Source organism: Gopherus flavomarginatus, chromosome 5, assembly GCF_025201925.1.
Source record: "Gopherus flavomarginatus isolate rGopFla2 chromosome 5, rGopFla2.mat.asm, whole genome shotgun sequence".
In the NCBI taxonomy this organism is placed as follows: domain Eukaryota; kingdom Metazoa; phylum Chordata; order Testudines; family Testudinidae; genus Gopherus; species Gopherus flavomarginatus.
Window position 1 is genome coordinate 99,031,107 of NC_066621.1, and position 22,708 is coordinate 99,053,814.

A 22,708-nucleotide genomic window follows, 5' to 3' on the forward strand; every position below is an offset into this window, starting at 1 on the left:
CCGTGAAAGCAATGGCAAAAAATCATTTCTCGCCTTTTTTCCTGGGTGACCTGTGCAGAGAACATACCATGGCAAGCATGGAGCCCGCTCAGCTCACTGTCACCGTATGTCTCCTGGGTGCTGCTGACAGACGCAATAAGTGCAGTCCTATACAGCAGCATCCCCTTGCCTTACCTTGTGGATGGCAGATGGTGCAATATGACTGCTAGCTGTCGTCGTCATCCCGTGGGTGCTCCTGGCCGACCTCAGTTAGGTTGGTCGGGAGCACCTGAGCAGACATGGGTGCTTCTGGCCGGCCTCGGTGAGGTCGATCAGGGGCGCCTGGACAAAAATTGGAATGACTCCAGGTCATTCTCTTCTTTAAGTTTCGTTTAATGAAAATTCAGTCCTGCCTGGAATTTCATGCCAGCTAGAGGCTTCTGCCTCAGGTTGCTCTCCCAGTCGGCAGCACCGTGCAGTCGCACCTACCCCAGCTTATCCCTTGCTCCCATGGCTCATGATGCCTGGACAGTAGTAAGGAGCAGTTCAACTATAAGATGAGCAAGTGCATAATGGTGGTAGAATGTGCCTTTGGATGTTTAAAAGCTCGCTAGCGCAGTTTACTGTCTCAATTAGACCTCAGTGAAACCAATATTCCCATTGTTGTTACTGCTTGCTCAGTGCTCCACAATATCTGTGAGAGTAAGGGGGAGACATTTATGGCGGAGTGGGAGGTTGAGGCAAATCGCCTGGCTGCTGATTACACGCAGCCTGACACCAGGGTGGTTAGAAGAGCACAGCAGGGCATGGGGTGCATTAGAGAAGCTTTGAAAACCAATTTCATGACTGGCCAGGATACGGTGTGAAAGTTCTGTTTGTTTCTCCTTGATAAAAACCCGCCTGCTTGGTTCACTGTACTTCCCTGTAAACCAACCGCCCTCCCCTCCCCCCTTTGATCTCCAGTTGCAGAGGTAATAGTCATTGTTGTTTCAAATTCATATGTTCTTTATTAATTCGTCACACAAATAGGGGGATAACTGCCAAGTTAGCCCGGGAGGGGTGGGGGAGGAGGGAAGCACAGGGGTGGGGTAGTTGTAGGGGCACCCCCTAGAATGGCATGCAGCTCATCATAGAAGCGGCATGTCTGGGGTTCTGACCCGGAGCGGCCGTTTGTCTCTCAGGTTCTTTGGTAGGCTTCACGCGGCACTGCTGAGGGTCCCTGTTATAACCTCAGTCCTTCATGCCCTTGGAGATTTCTTTTTCAAATATTCTGGCATTTCGTCTTTTGGAACAGAGTTCAGATAGCACGGATTTGTCTCCCCATACAGCGATCAGATGCTGTACCTCCCATTTGGTCCATGCTGGAGCTCTTTTGTGATTCTGGGACTCCATGGTCACCTGTGTGGATGAGCTCTGCATGGTCACCTGTGCTGATCAGCTTGCTAGGCTGGCCAAATAGGAAATTAAATTCGAAAGTTCACGGGGCTCTTCCTGTCTACCTGGCCAGTGCATCAGAGTTGAGAGTTCTGTCCAGAGTAGTCACGATGGAGCACTCTGGGATAGCTCCCCGAGTCAAATACTGTCGAATTGCATCCCCACTACCCCAAATTCGACCAAGCAGGGTCGATTTCAGCGTTAATCCCCTCGTCAGGGAGGAGTACAGAAATCGATTTTAATAGCCCTTTAAGTTGACAAAAATGGCTTCATTGTGTGGACGGCTGCAGGGTTAAATTGATCTAATGCTGCTAAATTCGACCTAAACTCGTAGTGTAGACCAGGGCTAAGACTATGTAAAACCTCATTTTGTTAGGGTCATGCTTACGCGTTTGTCATTTTATTTAGGTTCTTACCATACCTATCCTGGTACTATCTGAGTACCATAAGTCACCTGATACTTTATAAGTAGGATGCCTACTGGGTGCACATGCCTCTGGTCAAGAGGAGAACAGTCTTCTCTTTCCTGCCTTTTTTCTTTTTTCTTAAAGTCGATAGATTGACAGGCATGAAGCGGATTCCTGAGCATAAAATTCTGTCAGTCAGTATTTTCTCATGGAAGGGTAAATGAGATGTCTTTTAGACTGAGGATTCCAAATTACCGTTTGTTTTCTCTGTTTCATTTGTGGGTCTTACTGAATCTTCAAATAATTATGCCAGTGCATATAACTAGCATGTTGCCTCTGCCTGCTGATAATGGGTGGGCCAACTTGTAAAGTGTGTGTGGCTGCATGGAGGAAGAAAACTGAAAGTTTCTCTCTCTTCCTACAGTGTTTGTCTTAAGCTGATGGTAAAATTCTTACAGGTTCTCCATATTTTGTGAGATCTTTCCTTAGAGGAGGAATTTGAGCTAATCTCATTGTCGTTTTTTAACCCTCTACAAATGATATGTGATAACTAATGTGCTTCAAAGTGACTAAAGAATAGTTCCACAATAATTCTGTTTTATTTAAGAAAAAAGGCAATTGTTTACCTAACAGGATGTTGTTTACAGCATCTTGGAATTTGGAAAATACTTTCTTGGGATTCTCATGCTTATTCTACAGAGGTGTAAGATTTGTTTGGGCTTTTTGGCTTTGGCAAAACAGAAAACATAACTCCTAAGAGACATTGAGGAATGTATTAAAATAACAAAGCAAGAAAAGCTATCTGAACAGAACAGAGAATCGTTTGTAGGACATGGAAATGACAGAGATGTTTCCAGCTGCAGATATATTGAGAGCATTTTACAGCTTGTCCTCTCAATCTTGTTTTGATGGTATTCCTTTCAGATAAAACATGTAAGCTTATAGTTTTTTTACTTGTAAGGCTGTTCAGGGTGATTAAAATCCAGTTATAAATACTTCCACAGGTTTGATCATCCTTCTAGTAAGGCCACTTCTAATTATTCTCAGCAAAAGAACAATTGCTATCCGTATACTGTTGTAACACCATCCTCACCATGATGCTAATTACTGAACCATTTTTTTGATCACTTTTGACTGTACTCTCTTGATTACTAGTTTGAGAGGGAAGGTTTTAAATTAATCTTATGTGCTCTCTCACCTTGATTGACACAGCACAGTTAGTTATAACTGAATTGCTGTCTCCAAGTGTTTGAAATGCCCTGTTTTTTCTTTAATACTGAAAGCTAAGAGGTTTTACTGAACAGCTTGCATATGTTGTTTAATGGGTTTTTTAGGATGATTTGTAACTTTTTGAAACAAGTCACGTCTGTTTTTTCTGAAGTGAAAGGTGGTCAGTAAGTGCCAAATATTTGTGGCTAATTCCTGTTAGTTGTAGGCTATGTACTGGATCCTAACTGCAAGGGAAATGTAATTGTTTGTTTTTGTGTGAGAATGACATTATGGAATTTAAGGGGACAGATTAAAAAAATTCCTTATTATACAGATAATACTTTAATATAAATAAAATAAAGTATTGCACCAGTTATGCTCATCACTTCTTACATTTTTCTTGACGCTGGTCGATGACGAGACTAGTCAGTTTCATTTTAGTCTACTTCACTTTGTGAATTTCAAGGGCTTTGTTTGCAGGATACTGTGTAAGACACTTATCTGCACTCACAGCTTGCATTGTTGGCAGCATACTGGTAGACCATGTCACTTAACCATCCGCTCTACAGCACAGAGAAATGTTCAGTCCTTCCCACTATAGAGAAATCTGTACAGTCTTCAGTCCCACTTACAAAAGTGTGTGTAAAAGTTAAAGAATGCTTCTACTTAATTAAAAATGGAAATATTTACTCCATTTGTTTTAACAAAAGTCTTCAAAGTTTATAAAACGTAAACTTTGGGACACATTTGACCTTACAGCATTTTTCTGAAGCTGACCTAAACAAATAATGTGTTTTTTAAGATTTCAGGTTAACAAAGTGTATAGACTTAAAATTACAACTTTAAAACAAAAGTGTCTATCTCATCCATTTATGAACAAGAATATGAAAAGGTGCCAGCTCCTCCTGAAACCATTGACTTAGGGCTGGTCCACACTAGGGGAGGGAAATCGATCTTAGATACGCAACTTCAGCTACGTGAATAACGTAGCTGAAGTCGAATATCTAAGATCGGATTACTCACCCGTCCACACCGCGTGGGATCGATGTTCACGGCTCTCCGTGTCGATTCCGGAACTCCGTTGAGGTTGATGGAGTTCCGGAATCGATATAAGCGCGCTCGGGGATCGATATATCGCGTCGAGATTAGACGCGATATATCGATCCCCGAGCAATCGATTTTAACCCGCCGATACGGCGGGTAGTCTGGACATGGCCTTAGAGTAAAGGGCAGCAGGTACAGGACTATGGTAGTAATATTTCCACAGGAAGAAAACCAACATCTACCATCTTACCTACCAATCAAAGTATTTTCAAAAGGCTTTGTTTGACTGTCAGACATGTCAGGTATTCCTTTATATGCGCATTCTACTCCCCTTGCATACTACCATTTTAATTTATAACCATCTGCGTCCACGTTTGCCCTAAAATGTCAATGATTCTAGAACAAAGTTGAGTATCATACCTATTTTTTGCTTGCCAGTTAGGAACTGAATTCAAGGTCCTGCAATATTTCTCTGCAATAGCTGGGAGTACCTACAGCAGGATGGAGTATTAATTTTTCTCTTTATTTGTGGGAAGGATCTTCAACTGTCACAGAAAAAAATCAGCCCTAAATCTGGATATTGAAATGCTGAAAGCTTTTCAGTTCATCTCATAAAACAGTAGAACAAGACATTGACAAGACAGATTACACAACCACTTCATTTGCTTGACAATAGTTTGAAAACATTAAAAACATTTGGCTAATGGGGGAGTTACTGAGTAACTGATTCATGGAGGGTCAAAACTGAGATTCTGGTAAGAAGAAGATTTAGATTAAAGGAATTTGGCTAAACAACATTTTACTCTGTGTAACTGATTGTGAAAAAGTTCTTGTGATAAAGAAGTTCTGTATGTAATAACAGATGTATTAAGTCTTCATTGTCACAAGTTATTGGCATCTTTTAGAAGATGTAAAAGTCAATTCCAGAACCCAACAAGCACAGTAGATAGTGGATTTTTTGAGATGTTGGTCTAGTGCTGTTAAAGAGGCATTAACTAATAAAGAGAATTGCAGTGGATTAAAAGGTAGAGCTCCTAGTATTTACAGGTTGCAGAAAAGAGATCCTCTGATAGAGGAAACAGCTTGATGTCATTGGGCTGCCTCAGCCAGCAATATTCTGTTACCATGAGATAGGGCAGTACAGACTTGTTGCAGGACTGTTGGGCTTACTCCTGTCTTTCATGGTGGCTTTTAAATTACTAATTAGTATTCAGTTGAACCTTCTTGGTGATTGACTGTAGTACTGATCTAATAACAAATTCTTGCAGCTGGATAAAATCTGGGGATAGCTGAGGGTATGTCTACATCTACAATTTTGCAGCGCTGGTTGGTACAGCTGTATAGGGCCAGCGCTGCAGAGTGGCCACACTTACAGCAACCAGCGCTGCAAGTGGTGTTAGATGTGGCCACACTGCAGCGCTGTTGGGCGGCTTCAAGGGGGGTTCGGGGAACGCGAGAGCAAACCGCAGGGAAGGAGACCTGCTTGCACGGGGGTTTGGGGAACCCGAGAGCAAACCGCGGGGAAGGAGACCTGCTTCCCCGCGGTTTGCTCTCGCGTTCCCCGAACCCCCCTGCAAACCGCAGGGAAAGAAAACCTGCTTGCTCGGGGGTTCGGGGAACGCGAGAGCAAACCGCAGGGAAGGAGACCTGCTTGCTCGGGGGTTCGGGGAACGCGAGAGCAAACCGGGGAAGGAGACCTGCTTGATTACCAGAGAGGCTTCCTCAGGTATGCTGGGATACCTGCTTATTCCACGGAGGTCAAGAAAAGCGCTGGTAAGTGTCTACACTTGATTACCAGCGCTGGATCGCCAGCGCTGGATCCTCTACACCCGAGACAAAACGGGAGTACGGCCAGCGCTGCAAACAGGGAGTTGCAGCGCTGGTGATGCCCTGCAGATGTGTACACCTCCTAAGTTGCAGCGCTGTAACCCCCTCACCAGCGCTGCAACTTTGTGATGTAGACAAGCCGTCAGTGGTTTGAGCATTGGCCTGCTAAACCCATGGTTGTGAGTTCAGTCCTTGAGAGGGCCACTTAAGGATCTGGGGCAAAAATCAGTACTTGGTCCTGCTAGTGAAGCCAGGGGGCTGGACTCAATGACCTTTTAAGGTTCCTTCCAGTTCTAGGAGATAGGATAACATATCAAACAGAGGAAGACTAGCGAAAGGGGATAAGTGTCAGGATAAGACTTTTTTAAACTTGAGAATCATCATAGCAAGTTAAAACCTTTTAACTTGGGTAACCTACTTTCTCAATTATCTTCAAGCTTTTTCCTCATTTGTATTACATTTCCATAGTGAAGGTTGAAACTAGCTTTCCATTATAAACTTGTTTTGTCTCTCCTTTCTTCCTCACTCCCTCACTTCCTTTTTAAAATCCAAAATCTATAGTTTAGATGTAAGTTAGGGAATGACTTTAATGCGACACCTTAAAAATAGGTGTTCAGGAGAGTTCAGAAAGTTGAGACTTTTTGCCTTTTTAGAACAGGTAATAAAATTTAGTTTACTGGGTCCCCTAGCTGAAAATAGCACCCAAGACCAAAACATATATTTGATTACAAATTTAAGTCAATTAGCTTTACATGTTGTTGTGAAATGTATGTTTTAGCACGCTTAATATAAGACAGGGGTCAGCAGCCTTTCAGCAGTGATGTGCTGAGTCTTCATGTATATGCTCTAATTTAAGGATTCGCATGCCGGTAATACATTTTAACGTGTTTTAGAAGGTCTCTCTATAATCTATAATATATAATCAAACTACAGTTATATGTAAAGTAAACAAGATTTTCAAAATGTTTCAGAAGCTTTATTTAAAATTAAATTAAAATGCAGATCTTATCAGTTTAGTGTGATCCTTGCCCTTGCTTTCCCTTGCTGAGTTTTCCAATGTCTGGCATGTATTTGGATACTTTAAGCTGCACACAGGCTTCTGAGTGATCAGTTGTTAACCGGCTGGAACCCCAGATCGACAGCTGAGGTGAGTGGAGCTGGTGGCTGGTAGGGCTGAGCAAAGCCACCGGAGGCCTGGACCCTGTCTGGCAGGGGGCCTGCGCTGGAACTCCAACTGGAAGCAAGGTGAGTGGGGCTGTGGTGCAAACCCCGGCTGGCAGGGAGCCAGAGCCGGAACCCCAGAGCAGCAGCAGGCTGAGCGGGTCAGCCCTCTCAGCTCTGGGGTTTTGGCAGTGGGCTCCTGCCAGCCAGGGTCTCAGCCTGCTGCCAGCGGTGGGAGCTGAGTGGGACCAGCGGTGGGACCCTGGCTGGCAAGGGGCCAGCAGCGGGAACCCCAGAGCAGGTTCAGCCCACCCCCCTCTGGGGTTTTGGCTGACGTCTCCTGCCAGCCGGGGTCTCAGACTGCGGCCAGCCTGGGGTTTCTTCACCCAGGCCAGCAGCAGGCGCTGAGTGGGACCGATGGTGGGACCCCGCGTGCCATCAAAAATCGGCTTGCATGCCACCTTTGGCACACAAACTATGGGTTGCCAACCCCTGATATATCAAAGGGATGCTGAGAAAGTAAATTTTAAGCTTTTTCTCCAATAGAGTTCATAATGTCTCTTGATTATTAGAGAGTAAAGATGATTTTTCAGCCAAAAGTTTGAGAGACGCCTGCAAGCCTCCAAAGACTTAGCCGTGATGCTCCTCTACAGCAGACCTTAAGAGGGCCACCAAGTGAGGAGAGGCCCCTATGATCTTCAGTATTGCTAACACTTGTGATTTTATTGTGAGTCTTATGTTTAATAGGTGTTTTTTGTAATTCCCCAGGTCCTGAAATCATATTGTGATAATCACAGCTTTTGTTTAGCCTCTCCACCTAAGTTTCTAGCCCTCACGGTTGCAGAGAGAAGTTTGAAAATGTGAAGCTCAAAGCAGATTTTTTTTTTTAAATTTAATTTGACTGTTCAGCTAGTCTCATGATTTTGGGGGGCAGGACTCTTGGCATTGGCAGTAGTGTACCTTCACACTGCCAACTGTCATCCAGTTCCCACTTGCTGTGTCCCTTCTGACATCTGTGGGAAGGGAGCACTGCTCCTGCAAGGCAGACTGTAACAGGTATGCCAATGGGAGAGGGGTGTAGCTGGGAGAGTAGGGAGTTTGTGTGAGAGGATAAGAAATTGGGGCATTATCTATATTCTCATTTGCACTCCCTCCCTGTGAACCAGTTATAAGGATTTGGAAGTAAGCTTCTGTGTTTCATTGCTTCTTTGCAATTCCTTAGTTTGTTTAAAATATATTTAAACAGTTCAGACCAGCAGCCGGTCAGTAATTTAAAACTTTGCAGACAGCTTTAAGAGTCACTGTGGTGAATTAATGGATAAGCAGTCCTGGCCTAATATAAAACAAGTTTGTTGTACTAAACTGAAGATTCCAATTACTTGTGCCTCCAGTATTAATCCTGTATAGCAGAGGTAGGCAACCTATGGCACAGGTGCCAAAGGCGACACGCAAGCTGATTTTCAGTGGCACTCACGCTGCCTGGGTCCTGGCCACTGGTTTGGGGCCTCTGCATTTTAATTTAATTTTAAATGAAGCTACTGAAACATTTAAAAAAGCTTATTTACTTTACATACAATAGTTTAGTTATATATTATAGACTTGTAGAAAGAGACCTTTTAAAAATGTTAAAATGTATTACTGGCACACGGAACCTTAAATTAGAGTGAATAAATGAACACTTGGCATACCACTTCTGAAAGGCTGCCAACCCCTGCTATATAGCTTTGTATGGTAGCCACTCTGGAACTGACTTGTAACTTTCTGCATTAGCACACGTTATCCTCAGATTCCTGCAATAATTTTTTTTTTTTTTTTGGTGGCAATTGCTTTCTTTTGCCTTTTGATGAAATCTTACAAAACTACTCCTGCTGCTACTTATAATCCAAACAGGCGTCAGTAGCTCCTCATGGTTCACTTCCAGATAACCCAAATTGTTCCATGCTATCAGCAGCAAGAAATCTTGAATTGTGGTGTGGAAGTTAATTGTCTTGCATTGCTTTGGCACTGTGAGGGACAGACAAGTCCACTTTCTTTTTTTGCATGCGTATTAGCACCAAATAGCTTGTTGGTAATTTAGAAAATGTCCCAGCTAGGGACTTTCACATATTAATGCGTTTAAGAACTGACTGTCTTCTATCCTACAACAGGATAAAAACACTTAAATCTCTCAGTCTTTTTGAATACTTTTGGTTTTTATTGAATTACATTGAGCGCCATTTCTTTTTTAAACTCATACATGAGCCATCTCAGTAGAGCGAGTGTATCTGGGTGAGAGGAAAATGTGTATGTCATGAGCCAACACTGAATGGTAATTATCTTTTTATAAAAACAAGAACAGAAATTGACACAGCGTTTTGAAATGATGATTTTTAGACCTTGTACTTTGATTGTGCTTCAGGATAAAAAGTCTTTTTCAATTTAGATACACAAATCATTGAGTCCAGACTGGCAGCATTTTAAAGGTAATGTGGCATGGCAGCTATTTTTCTGCCCACACCAATGCTGCACAGCAGTGTAGGACAGAGAATGAAGAAGAGCATGCTAAATTGAAATTGCAGCATTAATTAAGGGAGACTGAGCAGTTCCATTTTAACAGGATTTGATTAGGGAACCAAAGTTTGTATCGTTATTCTTATGAAAGTGCCACAAGATGTTTAATAACAAGTGGTCAATACCTTAGGTTTTACAGCTTGCATGAAATATGGCAACATCTCTAGTACAGCATGTCCTGCACCATGCTGATTCGTTGCTTCACTATGGATTCAGAGGGAAGAATGTCTACAGAATCTGCAACATAATGACTAGGTGTTTTTAGAGGCCTCTCAGCCACATAATGACCAGACAACGTTGCTTAGCTAGAGATTTGGTTTGAGTACCTGGTAGTGTACAGTTCATGATGATCTAGAGAGAGTGATGGGGCTGGTGTGGTGTCTGCCCTCCGAGTTGACAGTATTTGTTGGCTCTCTCTCAAGGAGAGAGTGAGTTCAGGGATCCAACTGTACTCCTCATGACTCCTGGAGAAACAGTACTTTGGTAGTCGGGAGCACTTCTTTTCATCTGTATTTGGCACAATTGCTATCCACATTTGTCTTAGATGTATGTGTTGGCACATGCCTTCAGGCTCTAGATTTGATAACACTAACGTTCCCTGTTTGAGGCTGTCCTTGGAGAACACTTGGACACTTAGCTTGTGCAAAATGTGATGATCTGATTGCTTAACATAACTGACCGTACGTAAAGGTACGTTTTAGTCATGGCTATTTTTAGTAAAAGTCATGGACAGGTCACTGGCAGTAAACAAAAATTCGCAGTCTGTGGCTTGTCCATGACTTTTATTATATACTCCTAACTAAAACTTGGGGTGTGGGGGGGAGGGAACAGGGGACAGGCGGTCTGAGGGTACCATAGGTGCTGGGGAAGTTGGTCCAGGACCCCTACTGGTGTTGGGTGTGGGAGTGTTGGCAGGGGCTCCCTATCCGTTTCCATGTGCCCCTGCAGCTCCTAGGGTGGGAACTGCAGCCAATGGGAGCTGCAAGGGCAGGGCCTGTGGATGTGGGCAGCGTGCATGAGTCCCCTGGCCCCTCTGCCTAAGAGCTGCAATGCCATGCCAGTGGGAGCCAGGGAGCCCCCCCAATTCTGAGTCCAGCTGACCCTAGCCCTGAGCCCCCTCCCACATACCCAAACTGCTGCTGCTGTTGGCCCAGTGGCTGCCTGTCTCAACTTCCATGACAGATTCGCAGCCTTAACCATAGAGAGCATGTTACGCTTGTGTCCCATAGGCTGCAGTGGTTTCCTGCTTGCTTCTAGTACAATTCAAGCATTGAGCTTTTAAAATTATACATGGTTTGGGTCTTAGTTACATCTGGTTAATCTTCCTTTTCATTGCTGTAACAATTGCAGTCAGAGTCTGTAGTTAAATGTCATGGGGCTCATGGCAGGCTGCTTGCAGCAGAGGGCCCTCTCCTTTGGAACTTGCTTCCCTCATTAGTCCAATGAAGCCTGAAATTAAAACAGAACATTCTTAAACAATGAGGTCTAACTTAGTTCTTCCTCCTTCATTCAGAGCTCCCATGTAAGTTAAAGAAGGGGCACTTTAGGCTAAGCTTTTTTTTTTTTTTTTTTTTTTTTTTGAAGGGGGATGTTTCTAAAGTTAAGCTTCAAAACGCATATTTCATACCTTAGTAAGTGACCTGACTTCAATGAGAGCTGCTGGGTGTTTAGCTTTTTTTTTTTAAACCAGGCCACCTATTTAGGTGCCTGAACATAATTTTGCAAATTTAACTTTAGACAATCCCTTATGGAAAATCTTGGTCTGAGTCGTACCCTGTCTAATCTGAGCCACTTTATTGTTAATTATTGTCTGCTTTTACATAGATATCATGTCTTTACATGGCTCAGCTGCTACTCCTTAATTTCTTTTTATACATGTGCAGTGTTTTTGATCACTCGCCCACTGTTTTCACACCTTCCCCCCCCCTTAGCTCGAGCAAGCTGTTTCATATTTAGTGCTCAGACAGTCTTGATCAAAATATAATCTTGCCAAGAAAGCGATCTGTGTTTGAAATTCTCTAGAACAGACCAAAAACCTCAAGCTGTACCTCCCACCTAGATGAGTCTGTTAAACTTCCTACTGCAGTATCTGATGTATAATCTGTAATTTCCCAAGTGTCTTGCCCTACTGGTTCTGTTCTGTGTATGCTTTTGTAGGCTTTAAAGCTGAATGGTCTAAAAAGGCTCTCACGAGGCCAGCTGGATGCAAACTCCTGCGTCTTGACTTCCATGCTACCTTTCTTTTGAATTTATTTTCTTCACCCCTTTTGTATTTGTCTGTACTACATGGAAATAATTGAAAGATGCATAACTGAAGAGATTTAAAACTAGACTGCACAAAATTCCGGAGAATACAGCGTAGAGAAAACACTTGTGCACTAGAGAAGTTTGGGCCTAGGACATCTATTAGTCCAACTCCTGTCTCTCTGATTTTTTTTTAAAATATTTTCTCTTGGTTTGTAAACTGTTTGCCCGGCATCTTGTTTTGAGTACATGTGATGTCATTTAATTCTATATTTTAATTTTTACTGAAAGGTACACAACAGCCAATGCAGAGTCTGACTATGACCAAGAGTCAGGGAGAGAGAGTGAGGAAGGGGAAGATGAAGTGAGCTGTGAGACAGTGAAGACTGCACGGAGGGATTCACTGGACCTAGTCAATGAGGATGAAACTGTTTTGGTCTTTGACTCTACAGTGGAGGAGGAATTTGACCAGCTGCTGCAGCAGGCTGACCAGCTGCATAGTGGGAATAACCAGGAGAAGAGGGATGGATTCCAGCTGCTGCTTAACAAAAAACTGGTGGTAAAGTTCGTTGTAATTTCCCAGCAAAATTGTGTGTTCGGCTAACAGGGAAAGATGAAACTGGGCTTTTAGTTATTCTGTGAGACCTAGTCCATGCTACAAATGTAATGGAGTCAATGGACCTGGACATAATATGGCTTAGAAGTATAATGTAGATAGTACCTAACAAAACTGAACCCCGGACAATCCAATGACTTGACTTTCTTAAGTGTACCCTCTTGCATCCTATCAGTAGTACAAATCTAAACAGTGTTGTAAATGGTGATGTGATAAGTTAGACTTCTTCTAATCATCTTTGAATTGTGGGCTTAGTTGCAAATTTGGACTTTCCTTTTACTCTTTTTGTACTTCTGCTGGAGTTCTTGTTGGTTTGGGCCCATTTAAGTTTTTTCGAAGGGTTTTTTTTATATATGTACTCTATGTAGCTAGAGATATATAAATAAATAACATATTGCCTGTTACTGCTGCCATTTGACGGTCCTCTTCCTTATATCTTTGTACCAGTGCAAGAAAGGGGCCCTCTAATAGGTGATCTGAAATACTTATGTTCTGTCTGCAGTATGGAGACCGGCAAGATTTCCTTTGGCGCCTGGCTCGAGCATACAGTGACCTGTATGAAATCACAGAGGATGCAGATGAAAAGAAATCATATGCTTCTGATGGTAAGAAAAAGTGTGTGTTTGTGAGGCAGCTCAGTGTAGTATTTTTATTGGATAAACATGTTTTTTTACTGTATCTTGTTTAAAAGTTCTCATATTACTAATGCAAATTTTAAAAATACAATTTTCCTGTTTGTTTACTTGATCAGTTTCACTACTTCTCATTCACTAGTTCAGATGCAGTTTGTTTTGGGTTGTAGCATTATAAAGGACTTGAAATAAAACCAGGAGACTTTAACACTTCTGCTCCTATCAGCTTTTGGAAATCACATCCCCTTTTTAATTTAACCTAAGCTTTAAGGCTGAATTGCCCGAGTAGTCCCTTTCAGAAATGTAAAGCAGTCATTTAAGGCAATCATTTTCAGAACGTTTGAATGTATATAGTCCTTTCTGATGGCTTGCAAAGTTTCCACATTTTGAGAACACAAACACATGGAGCAGAGAGAGCGCCATTAAATTGTGTGTGTGTGTGGGGGGGGGTATGTGCCCAGCATCACTGCAAGATATGAAGCCGGTAGTGAGTGGAAGAGCAACTGTCCATCTCAACAGACAGTGGTGTAAGCACAAAAGCACCCTTGAGGCCTTTTGCTCTTTCTTTCTTGCTCTCTGCTTTTCGCTCTCTCTCAGCCACCTCTTTTTAGCCTCTTTGACTCCCTGGTGCAGTGTAGCCTGTTGCTAGCTGCAAGCTCTCAGCTTACAGTGTCGATGCTGAAAATGTCCTTGAACCTGATCTTAGGTCAGCCCTGCGGCCTTGGAGCATCCGTGAGGTCTCCATACAGGCGATCTTTTGGAATGTGTTTCAAGCTAAATATACCAAGTGACTAACAAATGTTTAACTTCTTTACACTTTCCTGTCACTGTAGAGACCCTAGCACGTTGTGAGGTAGGTATTCAGAGAAATTCAATAACTTTCACTCTTGCTAAATCAATGCTTTCTGTCTGCAGGAAAAGAAGAGGCAGAGGCAGCTCTACAGAAAGGGGATCAAAGTGCTGAGGGTCACCAGTGGTATGAAACTTTCTACTGTATGGGAGAAGAATAAGGGGGTTAAAGGTCATATTAAGAATTCGGCTTTATCACAGTCTACTCAGTAGACAAGTTTGTTTCTTACCTTAAATATACATTATTGCAGGCCTGCACAACATACAGCCCGGGGGCCGCACGTGGCCCGCAGAGGTTCACTGTGCGGCCTGCGGCAGGATTCAAAAGGCTCTGAGTTGTCCGCAGCGGCGGGGAGCTCAGAGCTCTTTAAATCTCCAGCCGCGGCCGGGATTCAAAAGGCTCTGGGCTGCCTGCAGCAGCGGGGAGCTCAGAGCTCTTTAAATCTGAGCCGTGGCCGGGATTCAAAAGGCTCTGAGGTGCAGGCATCCGTGAGCTCAGAGCTCTTTAAATCTCAGCCGCAGCTGGGATTCAAAGGGCTCTGGGCTGCCCGCAGCCACAGAGAACCCAAAGCCCTTTAAATCTCAGTCGCCAGGGCTGGCTTTGGGCCAATTCATCCAATTCCCCTGAATCAGCCCGCCCCTAAGAGGACCACTTGCCCAAGCCCGAGTACAGTGTACTGGCAAAAGCCAGTGCACTGTAGCGGGGTGGCCCAGCTTCCCCAGGGGGCAATTTAAAAGGCCTGTGGCTCCCAGGCCTTTAAATTGCCACCAGAGCACCACTGCTGGAGCCCTGGGGCAGGGCTGTGGGGCTCTGGGGGCTATTTAAAAAGTCCGGGGTTCCCATCGCTTCTACCGCCCCGGCCCTTTAAATAGCCACCAGAGCCCCACCACTTCCCCAGGGTTCCTGTAGCTATTTAAAGGGCTGGGGCAGTAGAAGAAGGGGAGCCCCGCGCCCTTTAAATATCCCCAGAGCCCTGGAGTGGCGGGGGGCTCTGGGGGCTATTTAAAGGGCCGGGGCTCCAGCTGCCTCTGCCGCCCCAGTCCTTAAATAGTCGCTGAAGCCACACTACTTCCCCAGGGCTCCCTCGTCTAGTTACAGGGCTGAGGCGATAGAAGCAGGGGAGCCACAGGCTCTTTAAATAGCCCCCAGAGCCCTGGGGTAGCAGGGGGGGGTCTCCAGATGCCTTTGCTGCCCTGGTCCTTTAAATAGCCCCTGGAGCCCCACCACTTCCCCAGGGCTTCTGCAGCTATTTACAGGGCTGGGGAAGTGGAAGCAGGGGAGCCCCAGGCCCTTTAAATAGCTCCTGAGCCACGGGCTGCTACTGCTACCCTGGTGGGGGAGGCAGGAGGAGGGGGCACTCTCCATACAGGATGGGCTGTGCCCCCTGTATCTGCATCAGTTGCCCGCAGCCAACCCCTGCCACACCTCCTGCCCTGCCTGCACCAGTTCCTATCTGCAGCCAGCCCTGCACCCGCTGCCCACAGCCAGCCCATCTCCAGCCAGCCCCTCACCCCCTGCCTTGCCTTCAGCCCTGCACCAACCCGTCTCCAGCCAGCCCTGCACCCCCCTGCCTGAAACCAGCCAGTCCTGCACTCCTTTGTCTCCACCCTGCCAACCCATCCCGCACCCCCCCGTGGCCCTGCCTGAAGCCAGCCAGCCCATCCCACACGCCGTCTCCAGCCTGCCCCACACCCCTTGCCCAGCCTGCAGCCAGACCCTACCTCCAGCCACCTCCCCCCCCACCTCCAGCCAGCCTCATGTGCACTGGTGCCCTGTAGTTCCCAGGGAAGTAACCCTGCACACTTGCTTCAATGAGGTGGACAGGGAGCAGCTGGGACCCACACATGCACCCTAGCACACCCTCAGGGAGTGGCGGAGCTCATTTCTAGTTCAGACACATCTTTTTAAAAAAGAACTTTAGGTAGGGTTAACATACATCTGTACTTTCCCGGACATGTCAGGCTTTTTGGATCTTAAATCGCCATCCAGGAGGAAAATACGGACGAATGGTAACCCTACTGGTACAAAAAATACATACTTTGGCCAGGACCGGTGCTAGGGGTTTGAGCGCCCTAGGCGCACGGCAATTTCGCCGCCCCGCATGCTGGTCGTGCGGCTCCACTGGAGCTGCCGCAGTCATGCCTGCGGGAGGTCCACCAGAGGCGCGCGAGCAGCTGACCGTCCGCAGGCAGGATTGCGGCAGCTCCACCGGAGCTGCCTGCCGCCCCCTCCGGCAAAATAGTGCCCACCAATTATTCTGGCGCCCTAGGCTATTGCCTAGGCTGCCTAAATGATAGCACCAGCCCTGACTGTGGCAGAACTTTTTATAGGGAACCGGTTGCTAAGAAATGAAAGGCTTTTTTTTTACGTGTGTGTGTGTTTTTGTTTTGTTTTGTTTTTTTTTAGTCATCCCTGCCGGGGCTCCGCTGAAAATGTTCGAATTGGGCCCCGCACTTCCTAAAGCCAGCCCTGCCAGCTGCGGATGGGATTCAAAGGCTCTGGGCTGCCCACAGCCGTGGGGAGCCCAGAGCCCTTTAAATCTCAGCCGCGGCCGGGATTCAAAGGACTCTGAGCTGCCTGCAGAGATTCTCGGCCGCGGTTGAGATTTAAAGGGCTCAGGGCTCCCCACCGCCACGGGCAGCCAAGAGCCCTTTGAATCCCGGCGGCAGTTCCAGCGGATGCGCTGGGGCTGGGATTTAAAGGGCTCGGGCTCCCCTCAGCAGCAGGAGCTCTTGGCCTTTAAATCACTACCCCAGCCCCACAAAGTTCCGGGTTCCCGCAGCCGCTGGAGCCCCGGGCCCTTTAATTTGACCCTGAGGGTTCCCAGCCAGCTCTTCAGCTTCCCCTAACCTTCCTTTTTGTCCCACAGCTGTTTTGGTGGGTGGCACTGGGAAAGGAGGGTTTGTTTCTGCAGGGCTGGGCGGTGCTGGGGCGGAGTGTTTCCGCTAGGCCGGGGTGGGGTGGGGGCGGTATTTCCGCAGGGCCGGGGGGTTTCGGCCCTCAGCTGTTTCCTTTGGAGTAATGTGGTCCTCGCCGCTTTACAAGTTGTGCAGGCCTGCATTATTGAATCTATGCTTTTTCTAACATACTTTATTTTAGTTTCTTTTCCTTGTTAGTAAACATGAATAAGCGACAGACAATACTGGTTAAAATTATCAAGATAATTTTTTTTAATTTGGTTCATGACAACTAATTAAGAACTTGGTTCTGAGGGGAGATGACCTGGAGGAATTCTTGAACAGAAGATGGCGGTAGCTATGATGATGTGTGTTCTTTAGTTTCTGAGAAACTGATTGTATCAAGCTCTTATGAGCCTGCATCTCATAGCTTAATGAGCTTCATCAAGAATGGTAAAAGATCAGCTTATAGATGAGTCTTGCAGAAAGGGGCTTCTAGCAAGGAGAAATTGAGATGCAGAGTTCAGTGCATTCGGGTAGTTATTAAGCATTTTAAATTTGGGGACTAAAACTGTGTTCTAAAAGGATTACCTTTGAGTTATTAAACTGATCTCTGGAAATCCTAATTATATCTTGTAACTGTGTGTATTGTGAGAACATGAGGGTGAAATGGAGGAAAGTTTGTTCTAGCATTGAGTGTTTTTTTTCTTAGGTCAGCTGAAGTTTTTCTTTTCAAACAACAAGAAAACAAGGAATTTGTAAATTTCTCTGCCAAAACATATTATATTCTATTAATGGAGCAATCTTTCTTGCTGTATCTGATGTCTCCTCAGCGTAATTTCTCTCCTGTGGCCAGTGAGATATATTGTGGTTGGTGATCTCACACTCACTGGGTCATAGTCCCACAAGCAGTTCTTTCAGTTAATAACAATGAATGATGTTCATGTAAGAACGATGATCGAGTGGTTAGTACATTAGTCTGAGGTTTGGGAGTCCTGGCTGAATTCCCTGCTTGCCCAAGGTCACACAAGAAGTCCGTGGAAGGTCACTTCTGTCTCTGTGCCTTAGTTCTCCAACTGTAAAATGGGGATAATGGTACTTCTCTTCCTTACAGCGATGTTGTATGGATAAGTACATTAAGGATTGTGAGATGCTCAGATACTGTGGTAACAGGGGCTGGATTGAAGTAGCTAGGAGAGACCTCCATGAAAGATCTTGGCTCAGAAATGAGCTGAACTTTATTGATGATCCTTTTTTGTTTTCTGTGTGCCCTGGGAAAATGTCTCCTTATGTATCCTGCTGTTCGATGCCAGATTTACTATAGCGCCAGGCCCACGCTTCAAAGGGGCACTGGCACAGCCTCTCTTCTCTGCAAAGCTTGGGGCTGCTGTGTCCGGGGCTCTGTCCTGCTGTTGCACTGCATCTGGGAGCAAAGCTCCGTCCTCCCCTGCCTCTTCCCCCCACTGTGTTGTATACTTGCCCCTCCTCCTCTCACTCTCTCCCTGCTCCTGATCAGCTGTTTGGCGGGATTGGGGGGAAAGCAGCAGTCACCGCCTGGACCCTGGGCAGGGTGAGTCTTCTTCTCCGGAAGGAAACGATATTTTTACACGCTGCCCCCTTTCCCCAGATCATCTTCACTGTCGTCCTCCCGCTGCGACCCCTGCCCGGCCTGGGGCCCCCTTTCCCCCTCAGCTCCCCCCTTCCACTTCCTCACTCCTTGCCCCTGGTGCCCCCTCCTTGCTCCCACTCCTAACGGGGGCGAGGGACCTTGCACAGCAGCACCTGTGTCCTTCCTCTCAGCTCCAGCCTAGGCTAGAGTAGCAGCCACGCTATCCCTCCAAGTCCTGGTGGCTTAACACTAGTGAGGGAAATGCACATTCCAACAGCAGCTGCTGTCCCATCAAGTGTTCAGGTACTTACCACTGCAGCCCCACCTTTACTCCTCTCCCACCACTATAACGGGGAGAGTGGTAAAGAGATATTGCATCACCAGCACTCACAAGTTTTCTTTAGCTGAAAGAGGTCACAGGACTTTGCAAAAAGAGAGGAGTGCCCAGTTTTCCCCTCAAAAGGATAATTACTAAAGGCAAAGTGGTGCTATATTTTGAGAGGGAGGCTGTGGAAAATTCAGTCCTCTACTCCATCTGTTCCTTGGCATTGAACATTTAATAACTTTCGGGAGAGAGGAGGAAGTGGAGAGGAGGTGAGGGCAGGGCCTTGGGAAAGGAGGTTGGAATCAGAGCATACCCTCTCCAGCCCCCTGCTGTGAACTGCTTAGGGCAGGGGGCTGGGAGCAGCTCCAGCCCAACCCCCAGCCCTGACCCCTGCACCCTCCTCACAAACTCACAGCCACCTGGCCTGACTCCTGCACCCCCCTATGACCCCAGCCCTGACTCCTGTACCTCCACACATACCCCGCCCCCCACACCCCATGTCCTGACTCCTTCACCCCCCTCACACATACCCAGCCTCCCCATACCCAATGCCCTGACTCCTGCACCTCCCCCACATCCCGACCCTGAGCACCAAATAGGTGCTCCTGCACCCCTCGCACTGAATGGGAGCTGCCCCAGGTAAGCGCTCCACACCCCAACCTTCTGCCCCAACCCTGAGCCCCCTCCCTCATTCTAGTTCCTGGCCAGACCCCACACCCCAACCCCCAGCCTGCTCCTGCACCCTAACTCCCTCCCAGACCCTGCACCCCCACTCTCAGCTCAGTGCAGAGAGAGGCTAAGAGAATGGGCTAGAATCAGGGAGAAGATATGTACCTGCTCTATGTGGGCAGGGTGGGGGTTGGGGGGGATCCTGTTTACCCCCCTCCCCAGCCCTGCTATGCTAGCAGTTTACTCCCGGCCCCTCCCTTGCTCCAACAACCAACCCTAGCTCCCACCCCACTGTGTTTTTGCCCCCAGCCCCGGCCTTGCTCCAGTCAGCAGGGACTAATCCTCCCCCATACCCCACTGTGCTCATCTCGCCGCGGCCCCTCCCTCGCTCCAGCTGGGGACCAATCCTTCCCTGCCCATTATGTCTAGCTGTCAGGGTGGATAAAAATCAATGACTTTAAATTAAAAAACAGTTTTTTTTTTAAATAGATTTTTTCCCTCTAAAAAATCCAATTAAAGATAGTTTTAATTAAGATTACATTATATCGTAGAATAGGGATTATAAATTCTGATTCTATAGTATGAGATGATATATTCATGTAATGTTTATTGTTTCAGGGGGCAAGGCAAAGATGCCACATTTATTATAACAATTTGATCTATAACCACTAGCTAATACCTTAATTCTCTCTCTCACTCACACTCACACGTTCTTGGTTTGTAGCTTGTGGCGGCTAACTGGCCAGGAAAGCCAGGCACAAGGAAGGGCTGGGTCTGCCCTCCCATGTTGGCAGCAAAATGTGAGAGAGTTTTCCTTCTCACCCATCCTTCTTTGTAGGCTTTAGTCTGAATCCAGAGTCTATAGGTCTTGCTGTGTCGTGCTGCCTCTGGGTTCGGTGTGATTGATCATCCATCAATTGCAGATGTGACTTTCAGCCTTGAACCTGGCTTTGATCTTCCTTCTATTGTACCTTTGTTGTTTTCTTTTTAGGGTGGATTCTTCTTTCTTTGTTAGGGCTGTTTGCATCTTTAGCAGTTGGTGTTTGAACTCTGTTTCATCAGGACAGGCTGGTGCTGAAGATTGATTCCATTATCCATACATACCTCATTTACACATCTAAACTAATAAGATTACAGCAGGGTTTTGCAAAAATGAAGGTTGCATCAAGCTTACAAAATGGCGTTTGAATTACAATATGGCAAACAGTGAACAGAAGTAGGCAAGTGTAATGAATGGCAAACAATGAACAGAAGTTACAATACTGAAACAATGTAAGTCTCAGTGATTTAAGCAGGAATTGGATTTACAGTGAAATTTACAAGGGCAACTGGCTGAACAGTTATGGCTTTTAACGAGCATCTTAATCGTCAATTAGCCAGTTATTGGGGTAACTTGTTTTATAAATGACTGTTTCATTTGTAAAACTTTACCTATGAAGTTACATTAATAAAGTGAACAATTAAACAATTACATTCATCAGTTCTACAGGCTTAGGGACCCATTCTTATGGGATTCCACAAACTTCTGTATAGATTATTTAGGTTAATTTTTCTGTCTATCCAATGGGATTCAGTGCTCAGTCTAGAAGATACCATCAGAGATGCTTAGTTTTGCAGTTCTCAAACTGTGGATTTGTCTCCCCAGAGGTAACATGCTTGTTAACAGCAAAAATGTTTTTAAATAAATAATTAAGGTATAGAGGTGAGAAATAAGACCTCAACTCTGTCACTCTGCAAATTGTGTACACAGGGTCAACCCCTTACCTTTCTCTAAAAATGCAAAGTTTCAAAAAGTTCAGTGATTAGAAAATTGTTGAGGCTGAATAGATCTGGACAAGGAGAAGTCTGGGTATAAATGTGAGAAGTGAGGGACATATTTTTGTTGTTAAAATATTATGTTTACTGTTGAAGAAAAAAATCCAGAATTTTTACATTATTGTTTTAGTTAATTAAAACAATTTAAATGTCTGGTGGTGATCTCCTAATACAGCATGGCAAGAAAATCCTCCAAATATTAATGATTAACCTCTTGAATTGGAGATAGTTCACCTCCCAATGACTTCATAAATATCTGCTTCAGTTATCTTTGGTAAATGAAATAACCAAACATTCATTTTCTGATATAACTGTAGAACTCATCTGAAAAGTGTTTTTCAAAATAAATCAGTTTAAAAATGTATAGTGTGTACCTTCTAGAAACGAAACCTAAATCTGAGTTGTGAAGAATATGTTTTAAGGTTATAACAACCAGCAAGAATGGACTTTTATGTAGAAACCCATGATTAAATCAAGTCTTCCTAACTAGTGATTTAAATCATGATTTAAATCAAATCCACCCTGCCCGCTGTGCTCTTGCTCCTGGCCTCTTCATTCCCCAGGGGAGCCCACAAATATGTTTGGCACTGGGCCCACAAAAAATTAATCCGACCCTGCTGCTGTTATGTGCTGGAAATTAATCTGGTAGGTGAGGGTTAGGAAGCCCATTTCACAGAGCTGATTTACAGAAAATTGTAATTCCTTTTTCAAGAACTGGAACTAGGGTGGCCTCTCATTTTCTTTCTCATCTGCTCTGTTTCTGTTGGCCCCTCTTTAATCCCCTACAGAGCAACCTCTTATGTCATTGAAAGCCAAACTAACAGCCAGCTGCTCAAGCTATGGGGGAAGTAACTTGAGAGCTAGATGGTTAATGATGACCTGACATTCTTTCTTTTTTATTTTACTGGGGTTAGTTGCTTTTCTTATTTTTTTATTATTGACATTCCAAAAGCTTATACAATGCCAAGTAAAGCAGAATATCTATTATAAGAAAGGTTAACCCCTTGGTTCTAGGGTTTGGAGAGAAAGCATCTGTATTTTTGGGGTGGAGGGAATAAGGGAGAGGTTTGACCGCTGCAGTTGTCACTGAGGTATTGGGCAATTTGTCTCTTGTGTCTTCAGAACAAGATGTCCCTTGCAACATGAGACTTCCATAATTCTGAAATCTGTCATCTGGGCTTGAAATGTGTGGATTGTTGGAGTTTGTGTTCATGGTCAAAAGGAAAAGAATTTCTGGTTACTCTGTGTGGCAGGTTCCCCTTGGCCACATCCAAAGGAGGGCTAAGATAGAGGTTGTCTCTCTGTAGCGGAGGGTAAGCATTCTGCTACCATTACAATTTTGCTTTAAATTGATGGCAGTGACCGACTATATGAAAACATTATCTAAATAGCTTATGTTATATGTCACAACTATACTAATACAAAATAAAGTTTTTTGCC

The 22,708-nt window shown here is 45.2% G+C and overlaps 1 protein-coding gene across 2 annotated transcripts in view; it reads left to right on the forward strand.

The window, feature by feature from the left end:
* The window catches only part of RMDN3 (regulator of microtubule dynamics 3), a 74,008-nt gene that overhangs the window by 10,363 nt on the left and 40,937 nt on the right, over nucleotides 1–22,708 (forward strand). For both annotated transcript variants that reach the window (XM_050954841.1, XM_050954842.1), the window contains exons 5-7: nucleotides 12,147–12,414; nucleotides 12,974–13,076; nucleotides 14,019–14,079. In XM_050954841.1, coding sequence (XP_050810798.1) covers nucleotides 12,147–12,414; nucleotides 12,974–13,076; nucleotides 14,019–14,079 — 432 coding nt within the window. The remainder of the gene's footprint in view (nucleotides 1–12,146; nucleotides 12,415–12,973; nucleotides 13,077–14,018; nucleotides 14,080–22,708) is intronic.